Below are 22921 nucleotides of genomic sequence, written 5' to 3' on the forward strand. Positions count from 1 at the left end.
ATAAAAAATAAAAACACCCACTGTCTCAAAGTGAAATGAAATCTTGGGGAGTTTACACACTCAAAATGAGATTCTGCCTTTATCTGACAGTTATGTGCAATCTGATATTCCATAACTGACTGTTTTTTATTTTTAAATCTGCTTTCACAACACTCTCCCATCACGGCACCATTCCTCTGTCACCGTTCCTCTGTTGCTGACATTCTTTATCCCTTTCCTGTTTTTTCCCACAAATATTTTTATCCTCATCATCATAATCATAATCATTACCACCACCGTCATCATCTCTTAGGCTCACATTATTTTAAAAAGAAACAGGAAAAAAAAACAACAACTGGCAACAAAACACTGCATTTGTGCGGCTGGATAAAGCAGTTATTACAGGCCTCTCTGATCCTGCAAGAGGAGTAATAACAAAGGTGGGTTCATTAATTCAAGAACAATGGATAAATGGAGGCTACAGTTAATGATAAATATTTCTTAAAAACAGGTCACATGAACTCATGATTTGGGTTTTCAGTAAAAAGGGCAAGTAATTCTTAAATATTTAAATGACTTTTTTTTAAGCATTGGCACAAACCCCTACACACGGCTATTTTTAGGGTGTATAACTCTGAGCTACATACACATCACTCACCCCCTAAGTGCTGACAATGGTCCAAACAATAATCACTGCTTCTGTAGGCTTTCTAGTAGGTCCTCAATTTTATCCATGCTGGACGATGTTGATATGGATGCCTGCAGTTGATTCTGTAAGCTGCTCTGTATCTGTGTCTGTAGACTGGTCTGCATTGGTGTTGGTAGACTCGCTTCTATGTTTCCTTGTAAACTGGACTGAAGGGCTGTTTGTGTGTTTGCCTGCATTGCGTTCTCCAAGGTGGTCTGCATTTGTGCCTGAAGGGTGTTCTGCAAGCTGCCATGCATGGTAGCTGGGATTGGGGAGGCAGCCTGGGCCATGGGCTGATCCAGCAGAGTCTGCATGTGACCGGAGTTCGGGATTTGGTTCTGCGCAGGTTGGCTGGGTCCAGAAGAAGTGAGCAGCTGGGATGAGTCTAAAAGAAAAAGAAAATAATTTTATCCATCATTAAACAGTAAATGTAGCATATAACTGTAGCAATGGAGTAACACAAAAAGCATATGGATTAGAGCTGTGCCTGACTAGATGACCAATTATCACTACTGTCACTAGTGGGTATCAGACATACTAGCCGTTTAATCTAATTCTTTCAAATTTTAATTGATGCCAAATGCCGGTATATTGTGTCCTGGATGCTATGCAGCCATCTATCACCAGATGGAGCAATGTTGTTGACAAATGCCATAAATCTGTTAATCAGGCTTGATTTTTTTTGTTAAGACTATTAGGGTTAGGTCTTTTAAAGGCGAAAGAATGAGTTTGCGGATACGAGCGGTACCCTTCCTCTGAAGGGTGGATGGACTCTCCCTGAGTGATACGGTGAGGAGTTCAGTCATTCAGGACGGGCTCAGAGTAGAGCCGCTCAACATCAAAAGGGGTCATTTGAGGTGGTTGTCTCCTGAGTAAGATGTTCCAGATGGGCATGTCCCACTTGGGATACACAGGAGAGATTAGACCTTTCGGCTGGCTGTGAACAACTCAATGTTTCTTCTGAGAAGTTGGAGGTGGTGGCTGGCAAGAGGGATGTCTGGGATTCTCTGCTTAGGCTGCTGACCCGTGACCCAACTTTAGATAAGCAGAAGCAAATGGCTAGATTATTTACTGATTTGTTCTTTTAGATTTTAACTTTTAATTAAGTGGTTGTCAAGAGTTTTCGAACAAGGTGCATCATTCGCAATGCACAGCCCAATACGCAACACTTTTCAGTTGCAATTTATTCATTTCTCGGATGTCAATTTGTCATATTTTAATAATATGTGAAAATCTTTTTTAGTACCATGTTTTCTTATTATATTTAATATTGGATTATTTTAAGTGTTTTGCCTTTTCTTCATTGTCTGGAGTAAAACGTGAAATATTCATAACGCAACATGTGAGGTACCGCACAGTTAGGAGGCATGATTTATTGTTAATAAATGTGATTAATGGTTTCAAATGCCTTTGTTTAGAGATTTTGACATTGTCCAATATTCTTAATATCAGAGTGTTTCTTAGTTTTAGACTAATCAGACTCATTTTTTTATCCCTCTCATTTAGCCGACTAAGAGAATAGTCACCAGGAACCGGATATGGATATATACAAGTTAATAGGTCGAGCATGATAGTACCATATTCTTCAGAAAATAAGAATTTAACATGGGTAACTTTGATTTACTCTACATTAAAAGGTGTAGAGGATCAAAATTGTCTTACCATTCTGAATGCCAAAAACAAACAGACTGGCCTGTCCTTGAGAAGCCACATTGCCACCCACAGATGTCTGGAAAAGCTGCTCTGGGGGCTGCTGACCAGGGCTGGCTACCACACCCACACCACCCTGCACCACAAAGATGGTTGTGGCGGGGGCTGGAGCCTGGTTGTTGAGCTCCTGTGAGGCAATAGTACTCTGCAAGCTGGACAGATTTGTCTGTGGTATGAACAGCTCCACAGGTTGATTGTTTTGGACGGAGCTTGAACTTGGGCCCACTTGCATTGGCTGCTGTTCCTGGAACAAGCTCTGTTGTTGGTTCTCAGTGGTTGTTGAGTTGCTGCCCGAAGAGCTCTGGTCTTGGAAGGACATGGGCTCTGCTGTATCTGACTGGGTGATTCCAACGCTAATGGTCCCCATAGGGGAAGGGCCTTGGGTCTGGGTGCTAAAGAGAATAGTAGGGGCGATAGCCTGTGGGTTCAGATCTGTGGTGCAGAGAAGCAGACCTGTTTGCTGTGGTGCAGGGTTGCCCTGTGAGTGATTGGGAATACTTTGAAATAAGGAACCCTGCTGGCCCATTGGAAGCTGTGCTGGTTGTTGTTGGTTCTGCTGTGGGGACTGCTGCTGATCCATTGGGGTGCTCTGTTGCTGCATTTGAGACTGCGGTTGATTTTGAAACATTGAAACAGACTGATGTTGGCTGGCTGATGTCTCCATGGAGGAGATGAATGCCAGCTGCTGCTGTTGCTGGGGCTGATGGTTCGGCGTCAGGTATAGGGTTGATCCTGTGGACTGCTGCTCTGAGTTGAGACTGCCACTAGTCAGTACGGTCAGGGTATTCTGGATGAGGGCAGCCTGGACCTGCTGTTGGGACCCCTGGGTTTCGGCCATGGGCCTAGGCGACTGGAAGAGTTGCTGTGGGGGGGATGTGTGTGAAGGAGGTTGTGTTGGGAAGCTAGTCTGGATAGTAAGCAGTTCTCCAGCCTGTTGAAGGAGAGAGCTGGCCTGAAGGTGTTGCTGTAAATTTTCCAAAACCTGCTGCTCTTGAAGTTGCTGCTGTTGCTGTTGTAGGTTGCTCAACGCTTGATTTTGCTGCTGCTGCTGTTGTTGCAGCTGATGTTGCTGTAAATTGGTAAGAATATGATTTTGTTGTTGCTGATCCTGAAGCTGAATATTGTTTAGAACTTGCTGTTGCTGATTTTGTTGCAATTGCTGTTGTTGAATATTCTCCATAATTTGCTGTTGCTCTTGTGGCTGTAATATAAGTTGCTGTTGCATCTGTATGTTGTTGATGACTTGCTGCTGTTGCTGCTGAAGGTTTCCAAGTATTTGTTGCTGTTGTTGAAACTGCTGTTGTATTTGTTGTTGCTGCTCCTGTTGTTGTATCTGTAGCTGTTGCTGTGCTGACAGTGAATTATCTGTACTCCCCAGTCTAAGGCTGTTCATGTTCTCCTGGACATGCTGCTGAAGGGATTCTGCAGAAGGTGTGGGGCTATACAGCACAGAATTTAGCTGCTGCTGAGCTACAGCTGCTTCTAACACCTGCTGGAGCGTGGTGTTACTTCCCCCCTGGAGTTCTCTAACTGCCCTTTCCAGCTGGGCCACCTCTTCCTGGGGAAAGAGGGAGACCTGGGACTGCTGTGGCTGTGCCTGAGAGGAAGGTGCTATCTGTGGCATGGCCACAACCACCACCCCTGCACTACTACTGGAACTCTCAGGTGACAAGCTTTCCTGGGGGTCTCTAAGGAACTGCTGGGGGACTTCTGGTGTCACAGGTGGTATTGTGGTGTCTCCTGACACAGAGAAGGAGGTTGTTGGGGCAATTTCTTGCTTTTGTATCGTGCTGAGGGACTCTAAGCTAGGGAAGACCGGGGGTGCCTGGGGAAGGTCCACATCTTCTGATGGTAAAGGCATTGTTCTCTGAAAGGACTCTCCACCTGGATGAGAACTAGAGCCAAGGTCCAGAGTCTGCTGCACTGCGATGAGTGGATCAGGGGATGACTGAGAAAGAAAAACAGTGTTACAGACCGTATTTCTCAAGTAAATATTTTAAAATCTCTTCCTCAAAAAGCAGGGGGTATCTTACTTTGAAGACCTCTGTGGATGGTGGATTGCTAGACACTTCCATAGGTGTGTCCTCTTGCCGTTTGGATGTCTGGTCAGAGATTTCTGTTTGTTCAGAGGGCATAGATTTGATCGGGGTATCAAATAAGCAGGTCTTGACCATGGATATCCCCTCCGTTTTTACTGTCAGGACATTTGAGTTATCAGCTGGAGGTAAGAGTGGAGAAAAGGACTGTTAGAATGTGAGATGGCAACAATTAGGCACTTGAAATCTACATGAGGAGCTTAGCACAAATGACAATACATGACAAGCTGCATGTTCCATGTTTTTAATGGATGATGTGGAGAACAAAACCCATCCAACACCAAGCACAAGGCAGTTTGCAACAATCATACAAACCAGGAGGGTATTATCTACTTTTACCATGACCACTTGCCATCAAAACGCTTTTTGTAATCCAACTACGAATATTACTTGTTAGACTGCGCACATGGCAAACAGCCACTTTGTGTTCCTGTTTTAAACTTAAATTGAATCAACTAAAACTACTAAGCTTCAACATCCAGCTTAAAAAGGAAGGAGTTTCCAAAGTTCAACCAGGAATTTTAAAACCAAGAAATAGATGTTTCTGATGACGGGCCTGACAGCAGCAAAGCATTCTGACACATTTTGTTAGTAAACCTTTCTATCCAGCGGATTAGATAGCGTTCTGTGTCTTAAATATGGAGGCTGTTTTTGACACCCTGCACCTTCACCATTTCCCTCTCACTCTCCCACTTTTACCTGTGATCCACCTCCTCTTTATTTTCTGTGCAGTTTCTTCTTTTCCCCTTGTCACTCAGACTCAGGCTACCAGCTTCACCGTGCCTAAAATTACTTGAACCCACGCAAAAGTCCCCTTTCATCTTCCAACATTACGCTGATATGAACTTACAGATCCACTTAAACAGGATTTTCAGTGAGTTAAACAATTCCCGTTTTTATCTCAGCTGGTGGGGGGCTTTGACAGTTCTGTGCCATTGTGAGCTTTAATTTTTTAAATGAAACACAAGAAGAAAAAACAATTAAATAACCTTGTAAAGTAAAAGCCATAAGTGTCTGTTTTATTAAATGTATTTGACATTTGCAGATTTCAAGTAAATCAATACGATATTCCAAGAGTTTTTAGTAGAGATCACTTACAATAAATCAACTGCTGAGACTTATAATTATACATTTCTTAAATGCTACATCTCCTAAAATAACAATAAAACAAATAATTCAGATTATTTAAATAAACTACCATCCTGCTACTACAATCCCTTGTTAATAATAAGATCGCTGAATGCTATGCCACCTGTTCCAGACATGCTCCAATGTCAGGACCAATTATATCTGCTACACATTTACATATTAAACCTTCATCTATTAGTGGAAACACAAAGGACTGCCAGTGATCCCTACATCTCTTTTTGCCATTAGGGTAAATGTGTCTGTGACAGCAATAATTGCGGCATTGCTTAATCAGCCATTAGATTTGTCTATATGATTGATTATAATGGTGTAGTGCTATTAAAACTTGTTATAACTATCTGAAAACAGTACTATGTTAGCTCTATTCACTCTCTTCAAAACATAAATAGCCCATAAGTGTCACACTTAGCAATAAGTGTCAACATTTAAAAGCCATCAATGCCACGACGGCTGAAAATCGTGAACTATGTAACTTTCATGCTTGCTGTTACCCGAGTCTGGAGTGTAGGTGAAGGGTTGGGCTTCATGTGATCTACCGGCATTGGTCATCACAAAAATACCCACAGAAACAGGAGAAGTGATTGACTGGTTGTGAAACGGAGGGACTGTCACTATCAAGTGATTCTGGAAAAAAAGATCACATTTTTGTGTCAAGTGTATGCCAAAAAACAGGTTTGATACAGCAGCTTAGATTATTCAGTGAAAAACTCAAGGGGATCACCATCATCCCCACTTGCATATACCTGATGGAAAAGATCCATGTCAATCTTTGCTTCGGCTTGCCAGGAATTATCATCTGAGAATTCAAAAAGATTTGAGAGGGTTTATATGCAGAAAACCATTAACACACATGACATCGAGCTACAATGCTACTGACAAAAGAAATTGCTACAACACCTGTAATGTTCTCCTGAAAAATAACTTTGGTTCCTTTAAGGAAGTTCTTTCCGATTATAAAAACTTCCTCGCCTCCTTTCACTGAGCAGCTGTGGAGACTCTTTCTCAGGATCTCTGGCACTCCTGCTGGCTGAGCTGAAGAGTAAAAGAAGATTCAAACTATCATTAATAACATAACATAAAACTAAAACATATTATAAATATTAGCCATCAAATTGTTTCAGGAATCCTAGTTGGCTGTTACTCACTGCAGAGGATCGGCGATGAGGGAACCTGTAAAGTCAGGGTTGATCCATCAGGCTGGGGGATGCTGACTCTGAAGGCCAACCTGGCTCGTGTACTCTTCTTCTTGGATCCTGCAACACCAATGCGGGCTTCGACATCTGCATTACGGAGCTTCAAAATTCCTACACAGTCCACCCTGTAGAAACAACACAGGAAGGAGAAGGAAGGGATAACTAAATATACAAAAGCACATACCAAATACTTTTTAAATATCAACACTGCAAGTAATAACTAATCTTTAATTATCTGTAAGAACTCCTTACGCAAGTGTCATGTCATTGCTGGGCTCCAGAGGAATCTCAATAACTATGGTGCCTTCTATGTCCACCTCTTTGCAAGCAGTGGTGTTGCGTCCTGTCACTCTGCATGCCTGGTAGAAACCGTGAGGCTTCACTCTGCCTGCATCATTTGCTACAAACACCTGCAGCACAACTAATTCACTCACACCTTCCAACTGCAGACAAAAAAATAAAAAATAAAATTAGTTTTCCAGATTCTAATAAAAACCCCAAAACAAACAAAAAAAACCAAAACCCCTCAGCCCTGAAAGATTTTCAGTTAAATATAAAAGTTTTAATCATTTGCCAATCAACTCAATCATTTATCTGTGAGCATTATTCATGGTACAAAAGAAGCATGTGATCTGTTCATAACCACTGAGCCATTCAAGAGCGATGTCAAGAATTTATTACTTTAATAATGAATACAAGGCAATCACTATTCATTCACTATCCCTACCCTGATTTACCATCAAGAGGTAAAGGTACTTGTTTGGTTGTTTGCAGTGTGAGTACTGGATTTACTGTTGATTTAATTAAAAAAATTTTTTTTAAAAAGAAATGAAATCAAAGAGACAAGTAGGTTATCCATGTTAAATGCCAGCTATTGAAATAGGAGAAAGGAAACAAGCACGTGGGCAGTGCTAGTACAATCTTTCTCGTGCAGTACTCCTCACTCAGTGTATTGGTTATATTCGATCTTATTCGGCAGCTTCTTCCTTTGGTGGTAATATTTCGTTTGTTAAGAAGCTGCTGGAAGCTTTTGTACTCCAACCTTGACAGTGGGGAATCCTTGTTGTGTACGATCTTTGACAGAACCTCTGCTGCCCTCAGTCAGATAGCGAGCTCTGTGCTGGGTCTCTGGCTGCACTAGGATCTTTAGCTCCTTCCCATCACTCCTCTGAGGGAACTGAGCAGACAGTGACCCACCTTTCACTGCAGTTCCTGACTCGAGAGAGCTGCAGAGGACAAAAAATGATGATGACATTAGTGTGACATCCAAGAATCCAATTACCCCAAGCAAAACCTTAATCGACCTTAATGTATTCCTACAAAGGGGAGAGGCACTCTGACCTAAAGAGACAAAATGTACTCTAGTAAGTGTCACCATACCTGGATATGGAACTGGTCTTATCTGTGCCCAGCTGGGATAGCACATAGTGAGGGGCTTTGGCGCTGTCAGCATCAAACACATCCATGCTGTCTTCTGGAGGAGCAGGCTTGGGACCGGGCCGCTGGCGAGGAGTGCGTTTTCTAGACTTGCGTGGCACCTCCGTGTTGTCATTGTAGGAGATTGAGCTGATCAAACTGAAGTTCGAGACAGACTCATCGGCCCACATGCTGCTGCTTTGCTCTGAGTCGGGACCTGGTGCACCAGATATGGTAGGTTCCTCTTGGCAAGACATCTGGCTGTCATCAAACAGATCCTCGGGTGGTGGGGATATGCTCAACACAGTCCTTCGCTTTGATGGAGTGTTCTGGGGCTGCTGGACTCCTAGCCCCGGCAACCCTCCCGGCCCTACATCCCCTACTGTAGCGTTTGCTCCACTGCTGCCTCTGTTGGGGGCACCCTCCGCACCTTGCATCTCTGAAACACCAGCGCCATCTCCTCCGCTGGAGTGGAGATGCTGGGCAACCTTGAGATGGTCTGACGATGAGGTAGAGGGGCCAGAGGATGTAACGCCTATGGCGAGGGAGGAAGAGGCAGAAGGGCTGGAGGTGGAAGAGGTGGCATCTGTAGTAGTGCATATAGATATAAAAGTTAGGACAGATGTTCACCACAGAGCAGGCTAGCAGTCCCATTCAAGCAGCTGAATTTGTGCATGATTTGTATAGATTTCCCCTCTTCCCAACTCTAATTTCAACAAACTGTTGTGGGTTACGTGCTCTCACTGTGCATGCGAGAGCTGTCAAGCACTGACCAAATGTTCTGAAGTTAAAGTTGAGAAGGGTACTATAGGTCCCACAATGTTTTGATTTCCTACAAAACCTTTGATTAAAAATCAATGTGACAAAACTGACATGCCTTGTTTACAAAAACAAAAGCAAGCTACAAATTGTTACATACACATTGCCAGAAAGAAAAATAACAAAATCTGGTCAAACTTTCTTGTACAGCCAAATTTGCAAGCTGATAATGTGGCGCCAAATTAAATTTGCCAGGTTTACAGTAGAGTTTGTGCAATGTGCATTCAATAGTAAACAGTAGTTTGCGCATGCCAATTGGAATATTTGGTTGGGACTGAGCGTAGCCATGGAGACAGAATAAACAAGCCTCTGACCTATGGAGCAGTGAACTGCAGACCATTTTATATGCAGACACTCCCTGCCTCAGAGGGCACTTCCTGCAATAAAAATGAGACAGCCAATGAGCAACAAGAGAGCTGATCATTCAAGACTTAACTTCTGTCAATGAGTAAACTGGATGAGTTAATATACTGAAGGAAGGAGTATCTTTTGAAGTTTATCATTTATAGACACTCGGAAGCACGTTTGTTTGGTTAATGATGATCTAAAAGACATCACATGAGTCATGCTTTTGATCAGCACTGCTTAGGGCCAGCTGGGTCAGACATGATAGTAAAAAGGCAGCGTTAAAAAAAAAAAGAAAAAGCGCGCTCTCTCCAACATGATTGTTCACCGGTTAGTTTGCTTTTTAGATGAAAACCATGACTAGAATCCTTCACAGTTTTAACTGATGTCAAGAACATCAAAATGCACCATGATCCAAGATCAGGCCATTTTCTTTGCTTTTGATAAGTGATATTGAAAAATACAGTCCAACGTTTGCTGGGGCAACTTCACTGTTTCATGAGTAGACAAAACCATTGTAATTAGTGAAAATGTTAGCAACTCTGTAACATGAGAGTCAAACACTTGTGCACGGTTCACGGTGCAACAGATGCATCTCTTTTACTTTTGTTAAAGGCATTTAAAACTCAAACTATAGAGAGGGCAATACTCAAATAAAGCGAAAGAAATTGAAAACGTGAAATGCAATATGCCAACTCTAAAACACTATATAACGTCATAACATGAGGGATGTTGTAGGAGATGATTTGGATCTGTAAAGCTGAGACAATCTGATGGGTTTTTTTTTATTTACATTAAGAGCCAAGGGAAAAATAAAATTTAGTACAAGCGTCAAAAAGTTATAAAAAAAAGAAACCCAAATCATAGGTGAAACAATAAATAAGAGGCCATGTCAGCATGCAAACGCTGCATTCTGAATTTAAAATTTTGATGTAGCTGTACATGTAGCTGGTGTTTGTTGTCAAAGATGCAAAGGCGAAAACAGGGGAATTCAAATTGGTATTTATCTGCTCAGCTATAATACATACAATAAATGATCAGAACTGTCATTGAATAACATGAACGGCAGAACACTTTTTCCTGGTCACACTCAAAAGATGCATAAAATTACCGTCCCTGGCCTGTGGGCCACGCTTTCAGGAACCTGGCCACAAAGAGTGTTAAATGACCAGTTAAGACATTAGTCTAAAACACTACATAAATTTTTTTTTTTTTTTTAGAGATTTAGATTTATACTGTGAACTGGTTAGGTGAGGTGGTGGAGGTGTGTTTGCAGAGTGGGTGAATATAAAAGGTAAAACGCTGTCATGGTGCTTGATATGTTTTGAAATGTTTTTATTAACACTCTAAAAAAATCAAAACATTGAGTGGTTAAAGTGTTGCCACTGTAGAGTTGGTTCAGAGCAGCTTCTACTCCATTGTTTAAAATACTCTCAACACTGCCTCCAGCCTCTGTACCAAAGTACACAACACTACTGAGCACACAGCTGTGTGGAGTTAAATGATATCTTCACATCAGGTGCTAAGGGTGTTGAAATTTTTCACTAGGCCCGCAAACAGCGAGTGTCAAGTCAGGCTTCATAAGCAACGTCACTTTCCATGCTGCTGCTAGTTAACAGGATCGCCCACCACTAACAGTAAAAGATGCTGACAGACAACAACACAACAGACATCAATACGGTATAATATTGGAAAATTTTAAAGTTACAACATATATTTGAATAAATCCTGTGTTTAGCTGCACAGAAGGGCTTTAGAACTGACCCCCGACTGACTTGTTGGTGCTGTACCCTTGTATAACATGGGGCCCAGCTAACACGTAATAACCATGTATCGTCATGTCAGCAGTTTTGAAATACTTAATACATACTAGCCTATATAAATCCCATTTAGTCACAAATCTTGCCTCGGAAACTGATGAAAGGGTGAAGTTGCCCCCAGTCACTCACACAAGGCCACATTTCTTTACCCCTGCTGACTTGGGTAATAGTTTGTAACAGAGAAACTGATCCCAGATCATGGTTTTCATGGACTGAACAGGTAGCTCACCTGACGCCAAGGCTGCAGAGGGGGGAGGTCCCGCCTCTCCCCCACTATTCTGGCTCATGGTGGGTGGGTCTGTCTGGGTGGACGATGGCTGGAGCTGGAGTTCTTTGGGGAGGAGGTCATATACCGACTCTGCCATAAAGGATGAGCAGGAGAATACAAATTAGTTTCTGAAAAATAAATGAGATTATTGGTAATTAGAGGACAATGCAACTAAAAAAAAGATCCATACCCGCTCTTCTTAGATGAAAATATTCTGTTTTTAAATACCCATTTTCAGCAGGTTTCCTTTTAACCTGTTAGGAACGGTGGACCATGATGAAAATAGCAACCTTCAAGTCACAACTGCTTCCAACTTTTTAAAAATAGAACAAAAAAACTATCTGCCTTTATTGCCAGTTAACTCAAATAGGTGTCGTCACAATTTAACCCTGGAAACATGAAGCACACAATGTTCTAACTTATTCTACTGAAAACAAGGCCTCAAGGGTTGCATAAGACAGCCATCTTAGCCTCAAACTGAAGCTAATGCAGAACTGCTCGCAAGCACAGTCCAAGTCATAATACAACTGCTGGAGCTTAGTTCTAGAAATCGTCACAATTCTTCGCAAAATAGAACCTTGCCAACAGTCAATTTCACTTCCACTAATGCAAGCTTCATGGCAAAAACAAAACTCCTACAGTATCTCACCAAAACTGGTTGTTTCCTTATTTGCTTTCCGAAGACAAGTGGAAGCAATACTGCAATCCTCTAAAAATTCTGCAGTCAACACTAGCACAACACAGGGTATCTTATGATGAACTAAATTAGCCTCCCGTGGGGTTTGGTGTAATAAAACCCACAGAGTCATGAAGATATTTAATGGCAACATGATTCTTTGTAGACATAACGACCACTGCAGCCACACTGGAATAAATCAGATCTGATGCTAGATAAACACATGATTAGGTAGTGCGGTTGCTAAGAAACAGGCACCTATCAACACCTTGATATGGATATTTCAGCTTTGCATCGACAGCACCAAGGATGCGTAGTAGTCATCTAACACTTGCCTATGATTTTGTTCCCAACAGAGCGATGACGCTGACAAGACACATGATCTTGCACTTCTGTGATGTCAGTGATGGTGCTGAGCTGGTGGCAATGCATCACCAAAGTTCACACAATGAACAAATAAAATCTGCTATTGTTTGCATCAAATCCCCTTACAGCACTGCTGAATGAATAGCACAATCTAAATGTCAAAAGGCCAGAGAAAGTTTCATTTCTTTTTCTTAACAAATATAGAAAGAGCTGTGATATTTCACAGATCTCGGTGAGATCAGTTTCCTGTGCAGCTAGAAAAATAAAACGTGGATTTCAGTGAACCTGTTCACAGCGAGCTTCAGAGACTATAGAGAACTGCCAGCAACCGTCTGATTGTGTGCACGAATATCACAACAGCCCTCAATCTTTGCCTGTGGTGTGTGGCATGAAGAAAGTGAGTCTTTGTTGCTGATTGCATTACAGATTGACTGACAACGAGACATGACCTCAGCTTTAACTAGTATCCCTATGAACAATAGAAGCATGCATAGTGGGTACACTGAACATGTGCTGTCACCTGCTTTGAACCCATGTATTAGGGCTGTTCGATATACCGATATATATCGGATGACGATATAAAAACATCTATCGTTTCATTTTACGCTATTGTTTGTTTCGTGGTGTTGCAAAATAAACTGTTTACGGCAATATTTTTTCATCGTTTTGATGGTCACTGTAGTGGCTATATTAATTTCTTAAAGTTCTGTCTTTCTCTTATATTTAATATAACCACACTACAGACAGACAAGCGCCTGCTTTTATGCGTTGTCGTTAGCAACAACGACGGTAAAACCACAGCGTGTTGGCTTGTTCCACATAAACCTTTCACAATAAAGCTCAAGATCCTGTTGAGACTTTTCAAAATAAACTCAATCACGTGAAAGATGCATATTGTTTACGGATGAGAAGCAAAAAAAGAGCCGTCAGGTGCTAAAAAAACAAAAAAAACAAAACAAAAACCGTTAGAACTCAAACGTTAGAACAGGCTTTTCCCCGCAGCATGCGGTGTAATAAATACTCAAAGAAAACGGCGGCCGTTACAACTTATGTCTAAAAATGTATAGTTTCCTGTATCAGTTAAAACACTCCACTCCAGGTACGCAATCCCCTTGCTGAAAACACTTCACGCAAGTCGAGCTGCCCGAGATTCACAGAATTTATAGAAAATGTTACATTTTTGTGATTTATATCGTTATCGGACGATAGATATCTTAATATCGGGATATGAGATTTTGGTCATATCGCACAGCCCTACCATGTATATGCTTCAGTATTCAATCACATGCAAACAAATGTTCTCTTCATAGACTCCCAACACATGTGCAGGAGTAGCATGGCACTTCTGCTAAAAAAAGAGCAGCACATAATAAAAAAACAAAGGACAGAAATTGCTGTTCACTAAGCTGGGTACCCTCTTGCCAAGGTTGGCAAAAGGCTTACATGTACTGGACAGATCAAAAGGAGTCCACACTGTGTTAAAGAATGTCACTGTTGGCCTGAAAGAGGTATAAATCACCCGTTCTCTCTGGGTGCTTGCTGGTCACACAGCAACACAAAACAACCACAGAAAGTCAAACTGTAAAAGGGTTCATTGTTCATAGGATTTTTTCTTTAAAAAAAACAAAAAAAACAGCACACATGCACTACAAATGGTTGTTTATTAGAAATAAACTTTACAGAATCTTATAATCTTCTTGACTACAACTCAGAGCTCTACTAAATTACCCCTCTAAAAGTTCACCACAGTGCAGTTTAAGCCTAAAGGATTTGCTCGTGGTGGGAAACCTACCCAAGAAATGTTTTCAAATCAGAGGCATTTTAAGGAGTCTTTTATGAATCATAAAAGCCAAAAATAATGATTAGCATGTTTACCTGCAGCACAAATTTGTTTAAATGTGCACAAATATTAGGTTGAGACACACACAAGATTCAATTACCTTGTGACACAGGCCAATAACCACACATTGTTATTGAGTCAATCACTTCAGGTTCATAAATGCACAGATTGGATTGCTGTCAGCGATTTAATTTTTACTTTTGAAGCACACTTTCCAGTTTAGGGTGTGCAGTATATGCAAAAGAATGTGTCTATATTCAAACCGTGCTGTGACTTGTGCTCGTGGAGACTTGAAATAAAAATGATTAATTGGAGCCCTATTGTTATTTTCTCCCATTTATTCTCTATTTTCTTTGAATTTAAAATTCCATCTAAAGCACAAAAAAAAAAAGCTCATAATAATCCATCAACTAAACAGCAGCATTTCCAAATGCTTTGTTGAGAGTCCAACAGCCATAATGTTAAGTAGGGCTTTTATTTTCATGTACAATTTTGGCTTCTGGCGATTATTAAATTAAAATGAATGTGGTAAAACAAATATTCTTCTGGAATCAATTTCATTTGAATGTTCCTGTTTAAATTTAAATCCAGCAGAAGTTGTGCGTCCACACCCCTGCATAAACCTGCACCTCACCTATTTAATCTATCCAAAAGTATAACTTTCAAAACCAAACAAGCTTTCTGTAGGTGAAAATGTCACTTTCCCCAAGAGTGCAGCTCTGTGGCTACCTGGGCTTCTTTTTTAAGCTTCCCATTTGTATATAAACCTCCAGTGGCGGAACCACTCTGTATACCTTTACAAAGATAACAACATCAAACGAGTAGCGCCGATTAAAGCTAGGTGATAGATTCACTTTTTCAGGAAAACCAGAAAATGTTATTTTTACTTTTTTAAACAGACTCTGTGGGCTTAGAAGCCGTTTTGCAGCATATACAAAAAATCCTGAAGTTTGAAAACAAATGTTATCTCAATTTTAAATGTGTGTGAGAAACAGTATACTAAGTGCTTCAATTAGTGGAAACACCATACTAAGAAACTGCTGCAGTGTCAACAGCTGCTGTTTGGATTTTGTTGCACACCTTCTTCCGCACGTACAGCAAAGTCCTTGAAGCCAGTCTCGTCAGTCATCACTGTCCTGAAATGCCTCCAGGAAAATTATCTTTAATTTTATTCGTCACCTGTGCTTAACCCTAGAACACTAACGTCGGATGATTTTCACCCACGTGCTTGTAGTCAAATGCCATCTTTTGTTTATTTCTCCCACAGTTGTCAGCGATGCAAAGAGATTGTGCCTTCTCTGGACAAGGCTCACACGACAAGGAAGAGGTGGGCAGAAGAAAAAGTTATGTCTATTATTTAATTTTTAAACAATATTTTCGTTTACGATTCTCAGTTTATTTATTTTTTACTCATTTTGAAGCGTTTATATAGGGTCCCCCAATGATACTGTTTTCATTTCATGAGACGTTGTTTAAGGGGAAATGTAACAAGAGTACTTCAATTTGCCACATATTAGGTTACTTATTCAGATGGGAAGTATGTTTTATCAGCCATATGATATCAGGTAAAAAATACCTGACATTAGTGACAGTGTTATAAAACTGCACATAAGTGTTCTAAGAACTGCCCTCTGTCAAAACAGATAAAAACCTCTTTAAAGGTTTTCTGACCAATCCTTAAAATAGGTTTTAAAATGTAGGTTAACTCTCCAGTTCACAAAATACACTTCCTGCACTACATTTTGGTCTTATTTTGCTTTACAGTAGCAAGTTTGACAAGTCTGTTTGGACAAATCTATAAGCTTGTCCAAACAGTAGCCTACAGCACACTAACCTACCAGGAGGTGGACTGACTTTAACCTAGACTTAGAACAATTAACTTATTAGACAAGCACATGTTTGGTTTGTTTTTTCCATGTTAAAAAAAAAAGGGGGGGGGATGCATCACAACCTACAGTGTTGCTTTAATTATGGTTTTGAACACATAACAATATGGTCAAGCCAGAGTAGTGACATAAAAGCTACTTGCCACATTTAAACCACAAAGAATGCCATTTTGGCTTTTAAAGCTAACGGTTTATCTTAAATTTTAAATTACTGCAAGAAATGGCCCAATACAATTTTTATTTGCTTTCAGCCTGCTAGTGCAAATCAGATGGATAAACAAGGTTTAACAAAATTACTTAAATGACATTTCTACAGTGTAAATTGATTGTACTGTACTCCTAATCATAATTTTATGGATTCTGCTTGTGGCTGTAGCTATAGAGGTGAGCATGCATGGGGATGTGGATGCTAGCAGAGGGAAACCACAAGGCCACATTAATTATTAAACAATACCATACAAAAGATGGTCCTCTGCTAATATATGTAGGTAACTTTGTGACAACTACATATCTGAGCAACAATCAGCTGCTTCTAAAAGTAGTCTCTGGTCTCTACAGTGTACAAACTGAGTCTACATGTAATACATGCCATACGCATTTCGACTTTTAAAAACAGAAGCTCTGTGGCCTTTAACTTGTGCCCTGTCCCCACTGAACCAACCATTTGTCCACTTAGAGAAACTGTATAACTTTTTGGAAGTGAGGCTGAATTTCACTGGTCCTTGAGGATAAAACAAAACAAAAAAACAAAAATGGAAACCTGTGTCATGTGGGGAGATTTCAACACTCTACACCAAGCAACAGCTAGCACTGTCTGATGTCCAAAAACAACTCTAAGGACATTGTATTAAAAGAAAACATATGGAGATGATTGACTTTTCTACTCCTGCACAAGACAATCTGCATTTATGAACAAGCCGCCAAAGGTGCACCGAAAAGGCAAACACAAACTTGATTGTGATTTAAAGTTATGAGGCAGCATGCTTTAAAAGAATATTTCAAAGAGGAAATGTCTCAGGTAATTATGAATATACAGATATGTGCACATGCACGTCACGCACATAACAGAATGAAAAATTAACTCCAGTTTCATTAATAGTTCACCATTTATTGCAAGCCCAGCAGTCCTTGGGGCCACAGATACCACCTGGTGTGTGTAGGCGTTATTATTTATTAATTTCTGCATGTAAGAAACACAAAGGCAAAATCCCCCCCCCCCCCCCCAAAGAAAAGGAAATCAATAATGGCAACATTAAATGAAGGAGTCTTAAGGCAAATGACTGTTCTTTCAATCGATTCAAATGCAATTTGTTTCAAAAGCCGACTATGCAGTGGTGTACATCAGAAAATTGGCACAATGTACGCTAATTTAAATGATGATAAAGCACTTTGGATGTAGTTTCCAGTATGTAGCCCTTTGCTTACTTTGTCTAAGTAGGTACGGCCTGTTGAAAAAAAAACAAAAATACGCCGTCCACCCCTGAGACTTTTTTTCTTGGAAGCCATCATTTAGCTAATGTATCCTAATGTAAACCACTTTTACACAGATGAAAGAAGCAGATGAAACTTGTTACTAAAGTTATTACTTGTAACTTTAGTAACAAGTTAACTGACATCCATCTTACTTAGTCACCAGGATACATCATATATTGTGGCACGTGAATAACATTGAATTGGATTCTGTGCCTTCATTCAACATAGCCAGAGTAAGTAGCAAGAGCTGCACTTGCACACTGTTGTCCCATTGCTATAGGCTGTTGCAAGCTTTTTTGTTGTCCAACACTTAACGGCATCGTTACTTTCGAATAATCATGGTTTCATTGAGTGTCTTGTAATAAATTAAATATTTCAAAAGGTTTCACTGGAAAGTACTGCTGTCTTTAGACTGTAGTGAAGTCAGCCCATGCTTTACCTTTAAAGGACGGCCAAAAATTACCCACAAGACTGCAGTCAATAAAGTGGAAGGCAGGGCTATTAACATTAAAGCAAGGGAGAGTTTACTATTGGCCTACATTTATACCTGAGAGACATAACAATGGGAGAAGGGCCTGCTTTCTTTAAAAAGAAACAAGTGAATGTCTGTACTGAGTGTAAACATATTACACAAAGCAAAGGCAGCCAGGGACAAGTGGTTAATGTATCCTGTATGTAACCTGTGGGAGAAATGTGTTGTGGAAGTAAATCTCCCTTGTGTATATGCTACAAACAAAACATGCTTCTTTTTTTTTTTTTAATCCCAGTAATGAGAGTAACGTAAAATCTGTGTCCTGACATAAGGTAACAATGAGGAGAAAACCAATATTCCACCCACACCAATCACAACCACTTACTAGAATATCTATTGCTTTTACCATTGGTTAGTAACGATTGTAGTAGAATTACACATTCTCCAATACCCAATTCAATAAGTGTTTTCACTTAAACATTGTGCTACTTTCCTGTGAATTAAAACATCTTTGCAGTGAATTGTTGTTCACCTAGCCTAACTGGATTTCCTAAAAGCAAAATACTCAATTCACTGTACATGCATGATGGGTATGAACAAAACTTTTGTTAAGTATGTTGACAATTTTTCTGGACCTCTCTTTATGTCCTGTGATTACTGGACACTTATCTTTGGCCAAACAGACATGATCGAGTATGTAAGTAAGTAATTTTTAGGAAGGTACAGGTGCATTTTTATGAGCGTCTGAGTTGGTGTTGGATGATCTTGTTAGCAACCACTGCACCGTTTTTCTCATCCTTCGTGTATTCATTATACGCCAGTCTGTGGTGTGTTTTCATGCGGCTCAATCACCAGGTTGTAATGCTTTGCAATGCAGACACAACTCTACAGCACTCTTTGCATATAATTTCTTCTAGGATTACGTCATTTCGACTAAATTCGAGTCATTTCCAAACAACGACTCATGCTCCACTTCGGGGGACAAGCTCTACACATTTCGCTGTGCTAGACATTTAATTTCAGTCATTGGCTGTCTTCTAATGCACTGTTAGTCATCCAGGTAGTCCATAAAAGTTCAGTGGCTTTAATGCACTGCACTGTGTGGGAAAGCAAACATTTTTAATATTCCTTGAACACGTTTATTTAACTGTAGGGGGTCAAAGCATGTTCATGATTAATCAATTAACTGGGCAGCCCTAATCTCTATATCTGTTGGGTAGGTATTTGGTTTTCAATTTTGGGATTTCAGCACTTGGATTTGGAAATAGCATCCCAGTTTGTCTGTCTGTTCATCACGTTTCAATTCACCTTGCTGTTGCTAACTCATTTTTTGCGAGGTTGAAGCCACTTTTCATTTCCCTCTAGCAGATTGTTTTTCAAATCAGCCAAAAGGGGGGAAAATAAACAAAAAACAAAACACCGTTACAGTTTTGCTCGAGGGCTTGCTCTCCTCACACAGGAACAACAGTCTCTCTGCTGTGAGAAAGAGGAAGAGACTTTGTTTCTCTCCCAGTAAGCATAACTTTTATGTAAATATAGCCAAAAATCACTATCTTGATCATTAGTTATATGTTTATGATGTATTGTCGCAGTAATAAAATCAGGCACAAGTTCTTGAGCTGTCCAGGTTCCAGTAGGACCCTGCTTGCTTCTCAGTAAACCCTGCGTTACTATTTCTATTTGTAACTTCTGAGATTTCACATTTTCCTCAAAACAAACAAACAAAAAAACAGAACCCACTAAATAATGCAATATATTCTGGCAGCTTGGTCAGTTGTCTCTACTCACCCACATCGTCTGACATACATGAGCTCTCCCAATAGATCGTTGATGAGCATGTCTGTTACCTTGACCCCAACGTGAGAGCGCACACCCAATTACAGAGATATAAATAAACAGTCATCATGTGATACGGTGTGACCATATGGCAGTCTCAACTGAGAATTTCAGGGTCACAGAGCAAAGCTTTCTGCTGGCTCATGAGCACCCTATACATAGCAGCCAGACAGATGTGGGACCAGCAGGCAAGTTAAGGCCCAGTCGGGTACAAATAATATTTGAAAAAAATAAAAAAGGAAAGAATAATATTTGTTAATGTGATTAAAATGTAAGGGGAAAAACCCAAAGGGGTGAAATAGCACCATTGTTTTTAGAAAAAGTAATATGCATAAATTCTTGTGTCTCAGGTTACATTTGCACTTTAGGATCAATAGTTTATATACAAGCCTCCCTCATAAACAAGCAAATGCATGGTAGCTGCCTGAGTAGAGTAAGCATATTCAGTGACAGTTGCTTTGCACATTAAATTGAGGCGATGTTTAAAAAGTGAAAAGACAGACTTACAGGCAAAGTGCTGCTCTAACCAAGCTAAATGCAACATTAGTTAACGGTTCTGCACTCCAGAGATGCAGCAACACCCACCTAATAATAACATAACAGTTGGCTGACAAGTGTGCAGCGATATTAGAGGCAAAATATATTTTGGCACTAGAGGGCCCCTTATCCTGATAGGCAGAATAGCACTCTCTAGGCTTTGAAGGGCCAATAACTGCATTCTTTCAGTGAAACCAGAGAATGTGAGGAGGATACCCTGGCTCGATTCCACCAAACAAACCAAAACAACAGAGGGACTGTCACTCGCTAAAACCAAACAAGGAGAAAACACAGGACAGCCATGCACTACTTTTCCATCCATGCGATATGCGCACACACAAATACACACCTCTGCAGAACCCGAGCACTACTTAAGTACCTTAAACCACGGAACAATGTGGTGGGTAGGCAGCGACCTCACAAAGCTGTGTTAGCTCATATAGGCAACTAAAATGATGCTAGTCATCAATCTGCATGACAAGTGTAACCAAAAAACACACATAATTGTTGTTATATTTACTTTACTATTCTAACATACCATGCTTTTCCACGCATGTGACATGGACAACTAACCAGCAAGGGTAGTCGAGCTGACTAACTATGCTAGCTAGTCTTGCTACTAGCAGAAAAGAGGCTAACCATTGCTAGCTAGCAGCTTAACATGAGCTATCAAGACAATCATATTAGTTCCCATTAGACAAGGACAAAACGGATTAGCGACCTCACAGTAACCTTCCTTTAGATAAATCTTACCTTTAGAGTATAGAGATTTGGGGGAATTGAGGTCGATATCCGAGCTAAGGAGGGATATAAAATCAGAGGGCATCGCAGCGCTTCATCGAGGGGAGGAGAAGCGGACACTCTTTAGTAGAAACGAAGTCGGCTGCTCCTGGCGGATAAATATTACGTTTTACAAGCGGAATGTTTTAATATACATAGTATAAAATCGCAACAATCTTAAGGCGGCAAAAAGAAAACTTTCAAAACCAAGAAAAAAAACCAAAAACGTTATCTAGCACGTCTCACGTTTGTGTGTCTTTGCTGAGAGGAGACACGTTTCGTGCTACGTTGAGACGAACACACACACCGACACACAAACACTCGACTACAGCGGGTCGACCCACCTCCTCCTAGCCCGCCTCTCTTTGCTTAGAGCATGCGCAGTGGCCCGAGTGAGAATAGAGGATTTCCAGCCATCAGAAGAAAAGGAGTATTGGATCGTTCTTATTTTAGGATAAATGACATCAGGTTGAACCAGCTCGTGTGACCTAGATAGATTTATCCTGATTTCACTTACACCGTAAAAGTAAGGTTTTTTATGTTGTTTATAACAAATTGAAAAATATGCAAAATTTTATTTCTTATTTATGTATAACTATTAAAGGTGGGAATCACCAGATACCCCGTGATTCCATATTATCACAATACTTGATTCTCAGTATGATATTATTGATATTTTTTAACATTCTGTGATGTCCCGAGTGTTGTAATAATACATGTTGCAGTTTATCACCTCTCAAGCATATCAAGCATACTAACACTGTAAGATGAAGACAGGTCAGTCTGACTCTATTTTACAAAGGCTCATTCAGACTGATGGCAACATGTTGGCACGTCTGTCTGTTTTTATCGATTAGATAGTAATTATTTGACAATCTCTAAGAAAGTGATTGCAGTCATTGCTCGTCAGACTGAGACTGTTTGCACAAAGGTTGCCTCCTTGCAATCATAAGGGGTTGTGAGCACCCTTGAGCTTTGGGCAACCATCTAGTCACAAGAAGTTGCAAGAAGTCACAGAATGTAAAATAATTCAATACATAACCAGTCAGCCACTGTTTTTTCATTTTTCATGTTTATGGATAGATTTTTTTGTAGATGCAGTAAGGTTGCATCATATCAATATCAATATTTACTGTCTCTGTATTGATACTGTATCACCAAGCAAAGTATCACAATATTGATTTTACAATACAGTAACATTTATTTTGTGAAGCTCAATAGTCAAAATCAATATTGATATTGCCTCCCCCAATCCTAACAAAATACTGTTGAAAAAGCTAAAAAATATTATTATTAACAGTACTTCATTATAAAAGCTAGCTCAAACAGACTAAAAACTAGGTCATTATAAGGAATATACCTTTTTCTTGCATCATGCAACATTTGTTCAATATCTGAAGTAAAGCATCCAAAGCAATGAACAGCACACAAGCATGGTGAGCATAAGGCAGCAAGCACGATGACGTCAGTGAAGATGAGTGTCAGGAGTGATTTGTGACAGAAAATCGTAGTAAGACTGAAAGGGACAGTTTACAAGATGGTAGTGAGACCTACCATGGTGTATGGTTAGGA

General features: G+C 40.3%; 1 protein-coding gene across 2 annotated transcripts; it reads right to left on the reverse strand.

Annotated features, from left to right (window-relative positions):
• Positions 1 to 247: 247 nt before the first annotated feature.
• Positions 248 to 21689, reverse strand: nfat5a (nuclear factor of activated T cells 5a). 2 transcript variants are annotated; one of them, XM_085411984.1, is made up of 12 exons: positions 21323 to 21689; positions 11445 to 11611; positions 8196 to 8817; positions 7858 to 8041; positions 7068 to 7258; positions 6768 to 6940; positions 6520 to 6654; positions 6366 to 6418; positions 6114 to 6246; positions 4411 to 4595; positions 2330 to 4325; positions 248 to 1052 (listed from the first exon to the last, which is right to left on the reverse strand). In XM_085411984.1, exons 2-12 carry the CDS (start codon positions 11578 to 11580, stop codon positions 670 to 672), a joined length of 4191 nt encoding a protein of 1396 aa, XP_085268110.1. In that variant the 5' UTR covers positions 11581 to 11611; positions 21323 to 21689; the 3' UTR covers positions 248 to 669. The 2 variants fall into 2 exon arrangements, with proteins under 2 accessions (XP_085268110.1, XP_085268109.1); XM_085411983.1 differs by having other exon boundaries at positions 11445 to 11573; positions 21323 to 21688.
• Positions 21690 to 22921: the final 1232 nt, after the last annotated feature.

This window comes from Rhamphochromis longiceps, linkage group LG7 (genome assembly GCF_057381845.1).
Source record: "Rhamphochromis longiceps isolate RC_006_pf linkage group LG7, R_longiceps_female_GT1.1, whole genome shotgun sequence".
In the NCBI taxonomy this organism is placed as follows: Eukaryota; Metazoa; Chordata; class Actinopteri; order Cichliformes; family Cichlidae; genus Rhamphochromis; species Rhamphochromis longiceps.